The following is a 19,443-nucleotide window of genomic DNA, read 5'->3' as shown; positions in this document are numbered from 1 at the left end:
CCAAGAAATAATAAACACACCAATAATAATTGATTATTTGTACATTTATTTAAAAATTGATTTTTATTTATAATTGTTTAACACTTAATAAAAACAATGTGCTATTTAATTAAATAGAAAATTTTATTTACAAAATGGGTTGTGCGTTAATTTCTTGGGGCAGTGCAGATCATTCTACATTTAAGACTGAAGAGGAAGTTGACCTTTTCTTCAGATTTAAAAGAGAACCAAAACTTTTCTCGTGGCGTGTATAATATTGACAGAATATTGTAAAATAAGGGTAATGTTATTTTAAAATTAGAAATGAAAAACCTATATTAGTTTTTACGGTACTTATTTCTACAGTAAGTTTATTAGTTTGTGAAGCCATATTAATTGTAAAAAGCTTTTAATAAATGCATTAGTTCCCAGGCTTCACCACACTAATGCAGTTAGTCCCTAAATAATGAAATTGTGTAGTAAAATCTCAGTATCCAGACCAATTACATAAATATTTTTGAGAAACGAGAGCCCAAACAAAGAAATAACAATTAGATTTTCCTTTTATAAAGCCGAGGTCGTTTGAATTTCACATTCCGGGAAATCCATTGCGAAAGCTGGAAACAGTTCCCTCATAGAGCCATTTAATTAAAAATGTAGTTGTTGCCTTTGCTCCGCAAAGGACAATGAATTCCCAACTGTTCGGGATCCCATGGAGATCATCCCGTTGCCGAAACGTTCCGACGTCCGTCATTATCATATAATTAAAAAAGTTATCCGTTATATCCGAGAATATCGAACCGTCAGAAGTGACGAAGTGACGACGAAGCGGAACGATTAGTTTCTGTAGCACTGGATGAGATGAATTTCGACGCCTACGTCTTTCAATTTAACATTTTATTCGGTTATCCTTCGACCGACCGAAAGTTTGCAATTTAGCACCCGGGATCGATTTGATCTTTAATTAAATATAACTCGGCCCGACCAACCGAATGCCGCTTTGGTAATCGGTTTCCTGTATAATTACGTACGTGCCGAAAATATTTTTTAAGGCGCACGGTGGTGCCACCTTTAAAAATTATACAAACCTAACTTCATCGATTATAAATATTTACAAGTAACTAATAATCTTTTAAAATATACTTTATATTACTTTGAAACAAAATAATAATTTAAATCTTTAAGTTAAAAAAGTCAAAAATTTTAATTTACTATTTTGTGTTTTTTAATTGTTTTTCCACAGTTTCATAAAAAAAACTACTAAAACTATGTTTACTCATCATTTTTGAGTGTGTGTTAATTAATTTAAATTATAAATAAAATATTTATTTTTAAAGTTTGGAAAATATTAAAACGTTTAATTTAAATTAAAAATAAATAAATATAATAATTAAATAAAATTTGGAAAATAATAAAATATTTGTTTAAAAGAATATATATATATATATATATATATATATATATATATATATATATATAAATAAAATATTTAATTTAAATTTTAAAAAAGTCATATTTTTTTTTAAATTAGAAAAAGAAAATATATGTATAATTTAAAATTTGGAGAAGAATAAAATATTTAATGAATTAAAATTTTGAAATGAAAAAATAAAATAAAACATTTAATTAATAATTTTATATTTTAATAGATATATTTGATAAACATGTGACTTTTTTAATTTTGCTTATTCAACCTTATATAACTAATAATAAAATTTAGATTTAGAAGAAAAAATATTCTTCTGTCAGTAATAATCGAAAATTACATTTTATTGGATTTTAAAATTTGGAAAATAATTAAATAAAATTTGGAAAATAATAAAATATTTAACATAAATTAAAAAAAATATATTAATTTAAAATCTAGAAATTTTAAATTAAAGCAAATAAATAGTTGATTTAAAAATAAAAAAATTTAAAATATTTAATTTAAATTTAATAAATAATATTTTAATTTTAATAAATATTTATTTAATTTAAATTAAATAAATAAATAAAATATTTAATTTAATATTTGAAAAACAATAAAATATTTAATTTAAATTAAGAAAAATTAAAATTTATACCTAATTTGAAATGAAAAAAATGATAATAAAACATTTAATTAATATTAAAAAAAATAATAATAAAAATTTAAATTAATATATCATGGAGTAATGTGGGATATTTTAATAGATATGTTTGATAAACGTTTGTTATTTTTTTTAAATTTTGCTTTTCAACCTTATATCTAATAATAAAATTTAGATTTAGAAGAAAAAATATTTTTCTGTCAGTAATAATCGAAAATTACATTTTCTTGAATTTTAAATAAAAATAATTAAATAAAATAGTTGATTTAAAATTAAAAAATATTAAAATGTTTAATTTAAATTTAATAATTTATTTTTTTTTAAATTTAATAGTTCTGCTTTAAACAAATATAAATAATATAATATTTAAATATGTTTAAACGTATTAAATATTAAAATAAAGAATTGACTTTTCGACCAATTTAAATTTATATTTATTTAATTTAATTTAAATATTATATAACTATTTTTAGTTATAAATTAAATATATATTTTTTATATTTAATTTCTTTCTCTTTAATTTAGCTGTATATTCATATAAATTGAATATTTTGTTACTATGTAAATTTTTAATTAAAAATTTTAATTTTTTTATTTTAAATTAAATAAAAATTTTATTTTTTTTTTAAAAATTTAATAGTTCTGCTTTAAACAAATATAAATAATATAATTATTGTTGCTCTTTGTTACACTAAACATTTAAGATGAAATCATTATAATAAACTAAACTTACTCAAAAAGTTAAATTTTCTACAAATATAAACAAGTTCAATTTAAGTCAATAAATAAATCTGTTGTATTTTTATACTTTAAAATTTATACCAAATTTGAAATGAAAAAAATGATAATAAAACATTTAATTAATATTAAAAAAAAATAATAAAAATTTAAATTAATATATCGTGGAATAATGTGGGATATTTTAATAGATATCTTTGATAAACATTTGTTATTTTTTTAAATTTTGCTTATTCAACCTTATATATCTAATAATAAAATTTAGATTTAGAAGAAAAAATATTTTTCTGTCAGTAATAATCAAAAATTACATTTTCTTGAATTTTAAATAAAAATAATTAAATAAAATAGTTGATTTAAAATTAAAAAATATTAAAATGTTTAATTTAAATTTAATAAATAAATAAATAAAATATTTAATTACAGTTAAATTTTAGAAAAAATATTCTTCTATTAGTAATAATCGAAAATTACATTATTATTAATATCCTTTTAAATCTAAATAATGTTTTATGAAAAATAGCATAACTCCATCAAACTTATTCATAAAACCCTTTTTGGCCCACTGTGAATGAAACAACCTAAATCGGCCCCGCATTCATAAATTAGACCGCAATTAATTACGACGATTTAATCAGGGAATACAAATCTGCCTTTTTTCCATTCCCCACCTAATTCCGCAAATTTGAATTGTAAACCGGTGTAAATCGCACGAATTTTAGCAGCGCCAACGTTAATTAATGTCCCGCAAAATTTGCATTCGCACATCTCTAAGGTTGCGCATCGAATAAAAAAATTACCACAGCACTAATTGCGCCCGTTCTGCCGAACGGAAATTCGCAGCTTCGCAACTGTTTATAAATTTTAACGAGGCCATTAAAGTGCACGTGCAAATTTCCGGGTGCAACCGGCGATTTATGTCGCGATGCGTTACAGCTGTCGCGGCCGAAATTGCCGAAATGGACGCGTAAAACCTGACGGCGGCCGAAGCTGGCGTGTTCCGACGGCGGACTACAGGTGGCTTCGGTAACTGCACTGCGTCTCCTGTTAATCCCCGCACCTGCTTGCTCCGTTTACATGGATTTTATGCAAATTATCTCGGTGCAGTTGTCCGTGTTTATGTTGTGAGACGACATTGAGGCAGTTAGTTGTCGGTGTAAAAAATTGGCGGATAATTGGACAATGGTGGTTGAAGGTTTGAACGGTTCAATCAATATTGTTGATTAAATATTTTCATCGATAATTATAATTATTATAATGTCCTGTATATCCTTGAATGGCTGAATAATTGCTGATTTTCTTATCGAGGTTAATTGCAATGTTATATAAGACACGCATTCTATTAGGTTAATTGCTGTTTAGATTTATTCTTGACAAGGAAACCTGTGTTGTGATTGTTTTGATGGATGGCTTGAAGCAGGCTTGAATTTAAACGGCAATAATTTGCTTTTAACGGAGTTTTGATGAGGGTAAAAGTAAATAAAAGGGAACATTAGAAGTAAATTATTATTTTATGGATTTAATGGGGTTTAAATCAAACATTGGGAATCATATATAAATGGCAATTTTTGTCTTTCTCCTCTTTAAATTTATTATTTCTCATTATTTCATACATTTCAGCAGTCAAATATGTATCTTTTAGAGAGATTCTTCTACATATGCTGCATCTTTGTTATCTGTTTCCTAGACGATCTTCATTCTGCTTAAGTACTTGGACAAACTCTATTAATTAACTAATATTTAGTACCATTTTGGTACCTGTTACAGTCAACCTTGCAGATGCGTCACTTAAAAGTGACATTTTTGTTCTTAATTAGTAGTTCCTGAACCACCTCCTGTATACTGGTTCGAAGTAAATTTATTTTTTATAGTTTATATGAAGCTGAATGAGCTGAAATTTAATGAGTTTATACATATCACAAAGTCAGTGTTTGAATTAATTTTATTTTATTTTCTATAATTTATGACAATTGCACATGAAAAACCATTTGTAATTATTTTTTATTGTTACTATAGTAAGCGTAAATTTATATTTAATATTATAAATTAATAGCTTGAATATTGCATTTATTAATTTAGTCTGACTGTTGTAAATTCAATTTAGAGTTACAATATAATTACTGTTTAATTGTATGTAATTTTTAAACGATTTTCAAACTTTTAACATGTCATATTTGTTTTATACTTTATAAATTTTCTACAAATATAAACAAATTCAATTTAATTCAATAAATAAATCTGTTGTATTTTTATACTTTAACGATAAATGTTTATCATTATAAATATTTAATATTTAAATATTGAATGTATTAAATATTAAAATAAAGAATTGACTTCTCTACCAATTTAAATCTATATTTATTTAATTTAAATTAAATATTATATTACTATTTTAGTTATAAATTAAATATATATTTAATTTTTTATATTTAATTTCTTTCTCTTTAATTTAACTGTATATTCATATAAATTGAATATTTTGTTATTTTGTAAATTTTAAATTAAAACTTTTAATTTTTTTTATTTTAAATTAAATATATTTTTTTAAATTTAACTTTATTCTTTAATTTAACCGTTAATTATTATTTTTTAAATTAAATATTTTATTTTTTTTTAATTAAAAATCTTATTTTTTTAAAAAATTTAATAGTTCTGCTTTAAACAAATATAAATAATATAATTACTGTTGCTGTTTGTCACACTAAACATTTAAGATGAAATCATTATAATAAACTAAACTTACTCAAAAAGTTAAATTTTCTACAAATATAAACAAATTCAATTTAATTCAATAAATAAATCTGTTGTATTCTTATACTTTAACGATAAATATTTATCATTATAAATATTTAATATTTAAATATGTTTAAATATATTAAAATTATAATAAAGAATTGACTTTTCTACCAATTTAAATTTATATTTATTTAATTTAAATTAAATATTATATTACTATTTTTAGTTATAAATTAAATATATATTTTTTATATTTAATTTCTTTCTCTTTAATTTAACTGTATATTCATATAAATTGAATATTTTGCTATTTTGTAAATTTTAAATTAAAAATTTTAATTTTTTTATTTTAAATTAAATATATTTTCTTAAATTTGACTTTTTTCTTTAATTTAACTGTTATTTATTAGTTTTTAAATTAAATATTTTATTTTTTTTTAATTAAAAATTTTATTTTTTTAATTTAATAGTTCTGCTTTAAACAAATATAAATAATATAATTATTGTCGCTATTTGTCACACTAAACATTTAAGATGAAATCATTATAATAAACTAAACTTACCCAAAAAGTTAAATTTTCTACAAATATAAACAAATTCAATTTAATTCAATAAATAAATATGTTGTATTCTTATACTTTAACGATAAATGTTTATCATTATAAATATTTAATATTTAAATATTTTTAAATGTATTAAATATTAAAATAAAGAATTGACTTTTCTACCAATTTAAATTTATATTTATTTAATTTAAATTAAATATTATATTACTATTTTTAGTTATAAATTAAATATATGTATATTTTTTATATTCAATTTCTTTCTCTTTAATTTAACTGTATATTCATATAAATTGAATATTTTGTTATTTTGTAAATTTTAAATTAAAAATTTTAATTTTTTTATTTTAAATTAAATATATTTTCTTAAATTTAACTTTTTTCTTTAATTTAACTGTTAATTATTATTTTTTAAATTTATTATATTTATTTTTATTTTTAAATATTTTATTTTTTTTTTTTAATTAAAAATTTTATTTTTTTAATTTAATAGTTCTGCTTTAAACAAATATAAATAATATAATTATTGCCGCTATTTGTCACACTAAACATTTAAGATGAAATCATTATAATAAACTAAACTTACCCAAAAAGTTAAATTTTCTACAAATATAAACAAATTCAATTTAATTCAATAAATAAATATGTTGTATTCTTATACTTTAACGATAAATGTTTATCATTATAAATATTTAATATTTAAATATTTTTAAATGTATTAAATATTAAAATAAAGAATTGACTTTTCTACCAATTTAAATTTATATTTATTTAATTTAAATTAAATATTATATTACTATTTTTAGTTATAAATTAAATATATGTATATTTTTTATATTCAATTTCTTTCTCTTTAATTTAACTGTATATTCATATAAATTGAATATTTTGTTATTTTGTAAATTTTAAATTAAAAATTTTAATTTTTTTATTTTAAATTAAATATATTTTCTTAAATTTAACTTTTTTCTTTAATTTAACTGTTAATTATTATTTTTTAAATTTATTATATTTATTTTTATTTTTAAATATTTTATTTTTTTTTTTAATTAAAAATTTTAATTTTTTTTAATCAAATAGTTCTGCTTTAAACAAATATAAATAATATAATTATTGTTGCCATTTGTCACACTAAATATTTAAGATGAAATCATTATAATAAACTAAACTTACTCAAAAAGTTAAATTTTCTACAAATTATAAACAAATTCAATTTAATTCAATATTCTTATACTTTAACGATAAATGTTTATCATTATAAATTAAATATATATTTTTTATATTTAATTTCTTTCTCTTTAATTTAACTGTATATTCATACAAATTGAATATTTTGTTATTTTGTAAATTTTAAATTAAAAAAATTATTTTTTTTATTTTAAATTAAATATATTTTCTTAAATTTAACTTTTTTCTTTAATTTAACTGTTAATTATTATTTTTTAAATTAAATATTTTATTTTTTTAAATTTAATAGATCTGCTTTAAGCAAATATAAATAATATAATTGTTGTCGCTATTTGTCACCATTTAAGATGAAATCACTATAATAAACTAAACTTACTCAAAAAGTTCTTAAAATTCACTTTGTAAATTTATTTTTCTACGTCGTTCCTAAAAATGTTTCTATTTTATAGGAAAATTGTGAGGAATTCGAGGGAATAGTGGCGGCGCAATGCGACTCCCTCATCCAGGCCATACTACGTAGACGTGATCAATTGATCGACTGCATACGACAGGACAAGGAGCTGAGGATGAGGGCTCTGAAAGAGCAGGTAGCCACGTGCACGTCCAGACTACAGCAAACCACAGCCCTACTGCAATTTTGCATCGAGGCCCTGAAAGAGACCGACAGCTCAGCTTTTCTACAGGTGAAAATGCGGTTTTCCCGTCAATGGTGTCCGTTGCAATTTTGCTTTTCAGGTCGGAACCATGCTGATCGGAAGAGTGGCCAGCACGGACCATTCGTGGCACAAGGAATGGACAGCGCCGAGGGTGTCGCCGAACTTCGACCTCACTTTGGACGATAAATCGGTGCTGAAAGCGATCGAACAGCTCAATTTTATCCAGATGAAACGTGAGTACACGTCCGGATTTGATACAATCATATCGATACAGATTCCATTCGTCGTCTCGCTGAGAAATAATCAGATTTATGTTGGAACGCTTTCGCTTAAATCATTTATTCAAGATCCAAGGGACAAAATGAATATTCAAATTACGAATTCTTAAGATGTCCGTACTTAAAAAGTGTCGTGGTAATTTTTCAAAGAGAACAGTCCAATTATGAACATATTGCGATGCATTAAGAGAGGCAATGGAATATTTTATAAAAGTCGTGCGATAATTTTAAATCCGATTGACGCTTAAGAAATTAATTAGACGAGTTCTGGCGAAAATTCAATTAGCCACGTTTCCAACATTGAACTGAAATTAACTTTTTACATATTTCATACAGCATACGTTGATGGGGAAGAACGACTTCCAGCAGGTAATTCATAAAAATTCCATGCATGCCCAGCATGTACTTTTTTTATTTAAATATTAAAATTATTACTTTCCGGGGGCTGCCCGATTTTTTATTTTTGGTTGTGTTATGGTTGAGTTTTATATGGTTTTGCGAAGCACGGAGGCCTTTTTATGTACAGAGAAATTCTCAGACAGGAATGTGCCACTTATTAACGAATTCTTGATATTGGCAAAATGCGACTCGGGAATATATTAAGGAGTTTTCAAAGACATAATTTAACTTGTTTCAAGGTGAAATATGTGAAATTACACATTTTGAATATATTTTTTTTGTTTTAAAATTAACTTTTACAAACGACACTATTTATTTTATGTCTGCTAGTTTTTACAACAATGACACAATTTTACTTTTTTATAACTTACTCATATTTTTCTTTTATAAATATTAAATTGTCACTAAAGATGTAATAAAATTATGTACCCATAGTGTTAGTATTAGTATTTTCTCAATAATTGTATAATTTTTCCAGACATGTTTTTCTATTTTGTATAAAGAATATTGAAAATATTCATCAAGTAAATTTATTATTTTTTATTGTTCTTTAATAATATTTAAAAAATAATTTAAACTATTGTTAAGTAGTAGAAATTAAAAATTTTTACACACATTTTATTAGTTTTTTAATATATTAAAAGTTTTATTTCTTAATTTAATTTTTATTAAAATAATTCTGTCTCTAAAAATGTAGAATTAAAAATCATAGTGTTTATTTTGTATAATTTTTAGCAATTAAATTTTAATATTTTATTATAGATACAATTTTTCAATATTTTAACATTTACCACTGACTATTTTGAACGAGATTTAAGTTTTTTTAACATTATGAGTTTTAGCATTTTTGATATTTGTTAATATTTTCAAGATGTTTTTGTATATATTTTTTATTTTTAAGGTTTTAATGAGTTTATTGATTTTTTTTATAATTTCCACAAATATCTGTAAATAATTAATACAAAAAGGTAATTAAAATGTTTATTGTACACATTCATGTATAAAGTAAGTATGTACATTAAACGTCTAATATTAAAATTAAACATTAGCCATTCTGTCTCCAATTATAGTTTCAATTAGATTATGTACCAAACAAAATGTACATTCACAAAAAGTCACTCGACAAACGTAAACGAGAAAAACTAATACAATACTAATGAGTTTATTGATTTTTTTTTATAATTTCCATAAATATCTGTAAATAATTAATACAAAAAGGTAATTAAAATGTTTATTGTACACACTCATATACAAAGTAAGTATGTACATTAAACGTCTAATATTAAAATTAAACATTAGCCATTCTGTCTCCAATTATAGTTTCAATTAGATTATGTACCAAACAAAACGTACATTCACAAAAAGTCATTCGACAAACGTAAACGAGAAAAACTAATACAAAGGAACAATACCGGTCTGCTTTAAAGTGAACTCCAACGTTTTCCTGAAAATTTATTTCAATTACATCACATTAAAATGTTTTCGGTGGCCTTTCTCGTCGGCTCCGGCTAAACGGTACGCAAATCATAATCATATTTTTACGTTTATTCTATTCGCAATGAAAACAAAAACGGTGCTCGTGCAGGAATTGTAATTAATTTCGTTTTACCGTCGGTTCGTGGCCATGCATTTGTACGTGGCCGAAGAATTTCTACAATAACTTCCCGCACAAGCCAATTTGCGCCAACGTGAACATGAACAAGGACTATTGTTTTATTCAGACAATCATTTAATTCGCTAGATTAGCTTTTTATGACTTTCGAGTAATATAAAATAATGGACGGGTGTTTGATGGATGGTTTTTTAATAATCATTACACGCGTTCGACGATCGATATGGTACAATTATTGAACATGGTGTTAAAAAAATACTGAAATCTTTTTTATAAGATGTTACAAAAATATTTGTCTGAGTTGAGCTGGACATAAATTTGACAATTATAATTGCTCACATGCTCACATTGAGCAATGAAAAACCAGAAAGTAATTAGTTAATTAGATTGGCCAGCAAGTGGCATAGCTTCTAAAAATTTCGAGATATTTAATTAATTAACGGACATACGTCAGTTTTTCTATATCTGGTTTGTAAATACTCAAAATAATAAATTTGGGACACCGTGTAAGTTAAAAAGTTCGTACAATTCCCAAACGTCCTTAATTACTGCGACAATAACTATGAAAAATGAAGGGGAACGGTGTCCCGTAACCGCCATAAAGTCCGATCCATATCGCATTTTGTCGCATTTAGAAAAAATGTAGCTGTCATGTTGTGCATTCCCATTTCAGAAATTAATCCAACCGTACCCCCGCCGTCTTTTTACGATGCAATCTTGCCATGAAAAATTGTACGCACGGCGGCGATAAATTAGTTAAAAAGTACTAATTACGTGTGTGGTTTTATGGTGATTGCGTTTTACGGTCTTTCCGTATTTACGATTCTGGGGTGGAGCCCCGTTCCTCGTACCTTGGCATGCACCGCTCTCGATTTTGTTGGGTTTTTTTTATCATTTTTTTAAATTTGCTTGTTATCGTGCACGACATTTATTATTTTAATAAATCGATGGAACAACATGTAACGTCGTCGGTTTCGTTACGCCCATTACTGGAAAAACAAATGGCCGGAAAATATAATCCGGGACAGCGTCGTTTTTAATGAACGAAATTTCTATCGGAAATAGAAATGGAAAACTGAAATCGTATACGCGGATTTAAAATGCAGGAAATTGTATTAGACGGCGTCCGACGGCTCATCATTAATTCATTTTTTGCATGCGATCACGCACCGACTTTAATCGTATGGATTTTCTTCAGCGCCCGCAGCACCGGCGATCATACCGGAAGAATGCAGTGCGGAAAACAATTCGGTGACTGTCGCGTGGCAACCGCCGCCTCATAGTCACATCGAGGGATACGTCTTGGAGTTGGACGATGGCAACGGTGGAGACTTTAGGGTAAGTTTAAATATTCTAATTTAATTAACACATTTTAAAAGTTTTAAAATAGGATAATAGTTGGTATAAAAAAATAAATATCAAATATATTCTTGTAATTGATTATAATGTATTATAGCCTAAAATATGTATAATTTAATATTTTTACTAGATAAAATATGCAACATATTAATTAGTTCATTAGATATTATAATAATTAATATTATATAAATAATAAATCTAGAGAAAAAATTATTCGAAAAATATTATTTTTAATTCTTCTAAGTAAAATATATAATTAAACTATTTATTATAAAATTTTACTTTTACTTTTTACTAGTTAAAACATGCAACAAATTAATTAGTTTATTATATATTATAATAATTAATATTATATAAATAATAAATCTACAGAAAAAATTATTCGAAAAATATTATTTTTAATTCTTCTAAGTAAAACATATAATTAAACTATTTATTATAAAATTTTATATAATTACTAAGAATATTTTAAACCATTTGATATTTTTTTAATATTTTGCAAACCATTTTCTAATCTTTATGTACTTAAAAAATATATAAATAGTTATTTTGCAAAATATGAAAATATTCAATTTAAATTTATAATATTTGAAATGTTAAGTTTAAAAAAATTAAAAATAACTATTTAAAATTAAAAAATAAAAACTATTTAATTCAAATTTATAATATTTGAAATTACGTACTTAAAAAATTATTAATTAAATTAAAAAATTGAAATTGTTATTTTAAATTTATAATATATAAAACACTAAATTTAAAAATCATAAATAAGCATTAAAATTTAAAAAATAAACAATTTAAATTAAAAAAATATATTATTGTTATTTTAAATATTATAATATTTAAAAAAATGAAATCAATATTTTTAATATTTAATTTTTTTAATTCTCTTTCTACATTACTTTTTGTAAGTTTACATTTACTAATCCCATTTTTATGTTTTTCAGAGTCTGTATTCAAATTTTGACTTGTATGTATCTTTTTCCAAGATCTTAACTCTTTTTTAAATAATTTTTCTAGTTCTTTTACATTTGTTAAGATATTTCATCAACTTTTTTTCATTTTTATATTTTACAAGACATTATTGGCTCTCATTAACGTTTCTATCATATTTTTTATATTATTATTGTGAGATATTTTTAATATTTAAAGAATTTCAGAAATATATTTGAAATTTTTCATATAATTAAATTATTTTTATTAATTATTTCCACAACGAAAATCAACAAAAATTAAAGAGAACTAAGAAAATAATTTTTTATTATTTTTAGTTCACATAATATATTTCAGTATTTTTATTAACAATTTGCAAAAGATTTTTGATATATTTAATGCTTTCAAAATAATTTAAATTTTAACTAACAAATATGTATTTCAATTCTCTGTAAGAAACAACAGATTTCCCTACACAATGTAAACTGTTCGAAAACCGTTTAACATTAACCTGGAAAGTGAACAATTTCACGTTGCACTGTATTCACTGTATTAAACGTATGGAAATCGTGTAAGCATCGATTTTCGGTACAAACAATAATGCAGCGTACGTGTGTATACCTGTTCGGTTAATATGTTTGCCTTCCCCCAGTTCATATCGCCACCCCCGGCTCTACAACGTTTGCATTAATTAATAAAACATACGTATTGCCGTAATGGAACGCTGCATCGTCGAAACACACGATATTACCAAAATTAATTTGTAGACTTTGCGTTTTCCGTACGGATGCCGTTTTACAGTCGTACACAATTAAAATGTTCGAACTGAAGTCCGGTAGATTATCAAGTTTCCAAAACAGAGAAACGGAGAACAATAAATTAATCATACTCACCTGTTATCTGGGGTTTCCAGGATGGAAACGTCGAATCCGGCCAAGTTCTGACTCAAATGGGGATAGTAATTAGATCCTGTTTACCTACAAAGTAAATTTAACTCGCAGGACTCGGGAGATGTGCTGAACATTTTGGATTTCAGAGCTTAGATTCATTGGTTATTCAATTACTGGTTCTGATTACAGTTCTTGTACAGAAAACAATTCCTCCAGAATTCTTTACTTTTACTTAAAACTGGCAACATTCAACCGTTAGAAATTTGAGGAGTCTTACCAGCAAGAGACTTCCTGTGATGAGTTTCATAAAAAATTGAGCCTTTTATTGATCTTGTTGTTACATGCTATAAAAAATTAAATAAGTTTTAACTTAAGGGAAATTTGAAACAACTTCATGGAAAACCTAAACACCAACTTGTTTAGTCAATAGATAAGAACTTTCTTTTTCTTCATAATTCTTCATGACAACGTAAGATCATATGCTGAGTTAGAGACTTAAAGGAAGCTTTAAAATTTTATATGGGATGGTTTATCTCATCCACCATATAGTTAGATATATTTTATATTATATATAGATATTTTTTAAATAAAAATAATTCCAAATCAAAACTGAGTCTGATTTTTTCTTCAGTCCCAACAACCCAGAATTTTTTTCTGGTGGAATTTACTGAATTTATTTGTACAAGGTTGATAAAAAAATTGTATCTTTAATCCCATGAAGCATCCCTAGCTGATGGCAAGCTCTTTTAATACAAATAGCTGTTGATCAGCATCTTTAAAGGCAATTATGATTTTAGCATGATAAAACAATTTAAAAGGCAATTTTATTTATATTCCCAATTTACATAGCAAAATTGATATTGAATAAATATGAATCCAATATTAGCTCAGGGGGATGTCCCACATACAGTTGCAGTGCGCCTCAATTAATTCGTGCCGACGTCAGGAAACGGTTCCTGCAATAGACGCGAAACGAACCGTCTGCACGTTATTTAAATTAGAATTCGAAACCGTATTTTAAGAGGGTCATTTGTATTTACGTCGTATGTGTTTTGATAATGGCTGTGGGGTGGCTAGATCTGAGAGAATATTGAATTTCGCCGCCGCGGGGCGAACACTTAACGTGTATTAGCCGGGGTCCCGTGGATGGTGCACGCGAACGCCGACATCAAAAGAATTTTTTGCGATTTGTGCACGGATTTCTGGGGGCGCTGGAACGAGTATCGTGTTTGGGACGGTTTATTTGACATGAGAAGTACTGTTACAAAGAACTGAACGGTTTTTTGTTTCTTTGATTTTCGGGGTGCAAACTTATTTAAGAGGAAAATTGCCAAAGAACAAACATTCATTCAGAAATATTACGGATAACAAAGTTTTAATTCGAGGAAACTTGATCTAAAAATCTTAAATTATAACATTATAAATAAGTATAGAATTTAATTTCTTTTATTTAACATTTTTTAATAAATACCAGTTACTAATTAAACTTTTCATAATAGATCAGTAAAACTTAAGTTAAAGTTGTTTGCACAAAAATTCTAGGAATTCCTAGAAATATTAAAATTACTAACTTTTATTCAACAAAATCATAATTATAATCAACAATGTTGTTCTTCTGCAAAGAAAATGATGATATGAGAAAAAAACTCTGGAACTGAAGAAAAAGTCAACCTTTGTTTTGACCTTCCTCCTCTAAATTAAACCTTTTATATGTAAAAATTTGAAAAAAAAAAATAATAGGCACATGGGGAAATATCTGGATATTTCTATATGCAGTTCACTATACAATATCTAGATCTTATGTAAACTTCATTTGTTTAACTCTTTGTCTAGCCTATTTCCAAAAATCTTCATTCGTTGTCACTTTTAAACTAACGAAGAAACTGATGAATTTCTAGAGCACATTATAATACGATATTGATATAATACATAAAAAAGACATTTGAGACATAAACATTTAATTTGTCTATGTAACTTTGAATGATTCATCATATAGAAAATTACTTTTGAAGGAATCCATTCATAATTTAATAATAGTTTTCCTCAAGGATTGTTCTGTTATTTAATGGTACCTTAAAATTTAATCTCGTATTTTAAAAAATTATTATTAACTAGATATCTTTAATCAGAATATATAAAATATAATTCAACAAGTTCTTACTATTATCTTCCACACAAAGTCCCTTTAAAGAAGCCCTCTTTTTGTCCCCTCAACCTCTTATCATCGTATCCTGTGTATGCATACATTCCTTATGCTAACCAACATACACCATTGTATCTACATCTGGTTTATCCTCCACTTCTTGCCTCCTCATCCAACAAATCATCAAATCTTATCCATGACCTGGCGTCCCCTCTCATCCGTTTATAATTGCATGGAAAATGTGACAATGCCGACCACCCCGTTTGCAGTTTTAATCGGCAATCGAGATCGTCGCAAAGTTGTAAATCCATTTATCTGGCTAGTTATCATGCGAGCAATGGCCGCGGTGTCGCAGCATCGATATCTGACGGGGCACCAAAATTAAATGAGTCACAGTGCTATTAATCTTACTTCGACGTTGATAAATAATGTTTTCGGAGGGGGTGGGCACCGCCACCCTCGCAGTTGCCGCATCGGAACAAATTTTGCGGGGGTCGCAAGAATTGGCCGTTCGTAAATGATTGGATCCGCGTTTACCTGGGGTGGAGGGATTTTGTCCGGAATTAACTGGAAAACAATTTCTATAAACGTTATCATTTTTTATTTGTGCTTGAATGGGTATAATAATCCAAATTGAACTAAATGGTGCTTGTGGACTGCTAATTACTTCGAATTATCCCCCATAAAACATTTTTGTCACAAGCCTTATTAACTAATCATGTATCTAGTTATTAGTGGTGGGTAATTACATAATCATATTGATACGCAGCTTATTATTGTACTAATCATAATTTCAAATAACTGTTTCATGTCAAATTTGCCTTTACAACAAAGGCATTTAGGTAATTTGCTACTGATTTACTGTAACAAGAGAAACCTAATTAATGACATTATCAATTTTAAATGATTATGATCACGAATACGAATGACTGATGATTCAATTTATATTGGCTTTTCAAATGAATTACGACAAATCAAACAATATTATTATATATTCACTGTCTTATTTAATATCCCTTTGCCACCCCAACAACTCACTATTATTATTAAGTCCAAGTTAACACCTATGCAGGGCCATAAATCCAGGCACCTGACGTCTAGGCGAAATCCGGAGCTCATATTTAATGCAGGACCGTTTTGTTGCAGGAGGTTTACTGCGGGGTCGAGACCATATGCACGGTGGACGGTCTGCACTTCCACTGCATGTACAATGCACGCGTTAAGGCCTTCAACAGCTCGGGCGAGGGTGAATACAGCGAACTAATTGGTCTCCAAACTGCTGAAGGTAAGTGTGTGTTTTTAGTTTTGAAACAGATTTATTTCTGTGAAGGGTTGACACAACACTAGGGGATGTTTTTAATGAACGTGTGTATGCGAGTGAATGGAACGATGTCCGTCTCGGATGAGAATAAAAGGTCTTCGACTGGATTGCATGTTTGCAACGTGAAGAGATCGGGTATTGAATGTGCCAGGAACTGGTCGACATTCTGTTCGCCTTTGCATTATCTACTTACATGCGTTTGATCGGCGGAAAATGTACCTTGAATAGGATAGGAAAATTGGATGGCGTGCATCTTTGTTCGCATGTTACGAATGAAATGACTTTGGGTTTCGTAAACAGAGTGTGGAATGAGGAAATATAAAATTGTTTTGGAAGTTTTACTTATAAACGGTGAAACGTTATATTAAAAGGGGCATAAATAATAAACTAAAATAGATACATGTAAATGTATTTTGATGGTAATATATTACAAAAATAACAAAGGAGTACAGTGGCTCTTTGGTTTATGCAAAACCTCAACTGTCACAAACTGCTTTTCATAAATAGTATTTTGATGGTAATAAGTTGCAAAACAGACATTTTGTAGAGAACAATGACTAATATTCATTATTACTTTAAAGTACATTGTGCTATAGTTTATATTTTTTACCTGAAAAAAGGATTAGAGTTTTAATGTTTAATTTAAAATAGTCACCATTATAATTAACAATTTTTAGTAATTTCACAAGTAAATTTACATCAGAAGAAAAAAGTTCTATTTTCTTGAAACTGAAATGAAAACATTATAGGGCATCCAATTCAAGTATTCTTAATATATTTTCATAAGTTACTATATACGTATACTCACTCGTATATAATATAAAAACTTATTCAAACTAATCATGAACCAAAAATGTAAAATACTTTTTCCAGTATTCAATATCAGACAAAGGAAACTGATAATTTTTCTTTTATTTAGTGGCCTGGTTCACGTTTGACCAGATCCTATCAGGACCGGGGCTTCAGTACTCCGAGGACAGTTCACGCGTAACCGGCGATGGTTGGGAGCACCGCGTCGCCTTGGGCAGCGTCGGCTTCAGCCGCGGCGTCCACTACTGGGAGTTCACCGTCGACCGTTTCGACGCCGACACCGATCCGGCCTTCGGAATCGCCCGCATCGACGTTGCCAGAGACAAAATGCTAGGTAAACGTCCACATAAATTAACCTCCATTGTTACTAACATCCTTGTGTTTCAGGCAAAGACGAAAAGGGCTGGGCCATGTACATAGACCGGCAGAGGTCGTGGTTCCAGCACGCTGGCGCCCACGAGCAGCGGGTGGAGGGCGGCATCCACGCCGGCTCCACCATCGGCGTACTGCTCGACCTAAACCAGCACTGTCTGTCATACTTCGTGAACGACGAGCCACAGGGTAACGTCGCTTTCAAGAATCTGTACGGAGTATTCTATCCGGCGGTCAGTCTAAATCGGGGCGTCAGTGTGACCGTTCACACCGCCCTGGATCCGCCCTCCGACTCGGAGGAGACTTAAGGCAAGACTGATCGCGTGTTCCGTACTTAATTGCAGTTGAATTCTAAATTGCACGTTGTTTAGGTGCCGGGTGGGCACATGCTGTTGCACGTAACTGCAGGTGTTCACCTCGTACACAAATTGGCTGTCTTAGGGTTTCAAAATTCGATTCCATTTGTTTTGTGACTCGCTAATTTTAGACTAAGCATTTCAGTTTATCAATACGTAATTGGGAACAATTTAAACCTTAAATAAAACAATCTCGAAACATTAATGTTTTATGTTTTTCAACTGGACATCTGGAAAGCCATTATCAATAAAACAACCAGCCAGTGCTAGATGTATTCTTTGATGTTTGATACACTGAAGAGTTTTTAAAAACTGACAATATTTTTTATATGCTCAACACTATATCTAAGTAGAACTAGATAATGAGCTCAACCGATTATTGACACTACAGAATTGAAATTGCGCAACATATCCAACTTTTGCAAACTACACTAATATTCGGACACTATCACGAATATGTTTCATGTTTTTCAAAAATTATATATTGAATCTATTTATTCATAACATAATATTGATGTCACACATTTTAATAAATGTTTTTCGATTTTCCAAATATATAAACATGTTATTTTATTCAATGTATGTAATAGTTATTATATTATGAACATATCAAATCTATGGCAAAACTTCTCTTATTTGAAGACCCTTTTTTGTAACTTGTAAGTTAAATTTAAACATTGCTTAGCAAGTCTGTTAAAAAAAAATCTATTTATCTTTTCAAAACTGGGATTTACGAAAAAGAAGACGTCCATGTAACAATTTTCGGAATTTCTTTTGTTCCTTTGTACATAATCCGAATTACAATAATGTTTACACTATTGATAATAAAAATATATAAAGGAAAACCCCTTATAGTATTTTTCCTGAAAGACTGATATAACTTAATATATACAGTGATCCTGATTAGTTTCAACACTATTGAGATTAGGTGATCTGTATACACTAGTGAAATATCAATTTCATTAAGTGTTATATGTTACATTTTATCCAATATGTATACAGTGTACTTTTTCCTGTGTTGACAAAATTGTAATTTTT

General features: G+C 27.0%; 1 protein-coding gene across 1 annotated transcript in view; it reads left to right on the top strand.

The window, feature by feature from the left end:
• LOC109597960 (E3 ubiquitin-protein ligase TRIM9) overlaps nucleotides 1–18,726 on the top strand; it is an 89,715-nt gene extending 70,989 nt beyond the window's left edge. Inside the window, exons 3-8 of the mRNA XM_020013750.2 lie at nucleotides 7,726–7,959; nucleotides 8,012–8,165; nucleotides 11,420–11,559; nucleotides 16,693–16,831; nucleotides 17,787–18,011; nucleotides 18,065–18,726. Of these exons, the coding sequence (XP_019869309.1) occupies nucleotides 7,726–7,959; nucleotides 8,012–8,165; nucleotides 11,420–11,559; nucleotides 16,693–16,831; nucleotides 17,787–18,011; nucleotides 18,065–18,357 (1,185 nt within the window). The 3' untranslated portion in view covers nucleotides 18,358–18,726. The remainder of the gene's footprint in view (nucleotides 1–7,725; nucleotides 7,960–8,011; nucleotides 8,166–11,419; nucleotides 11,560–16,692; nucleotides 16,832–17,786; nucleotides 18,012–18,064) is intronic.
• Nucleotides 18,727–19,443: the final 717 nt, after the last annotated feature.

The sequence above is a fragment of the Aethina tumida genome, chromosome 7 (assembly GCF_024364675.1).
Source record: "Aethina tumida isolate Nest 87 chromosome 7, icAetTumi1.1, whole genome shotgun sequence".
Taxonomy (NCBI): Eukaryota; Metazoa; Arthropoda; class Insecta; order Coleoptera; family Nitidulidae; genus Aethina; species Aethina tumida.
Note: the sequence above shows the minus strand (reverse complement) of the source record. Positions and strands in the feature narration are given on the sequence as shown.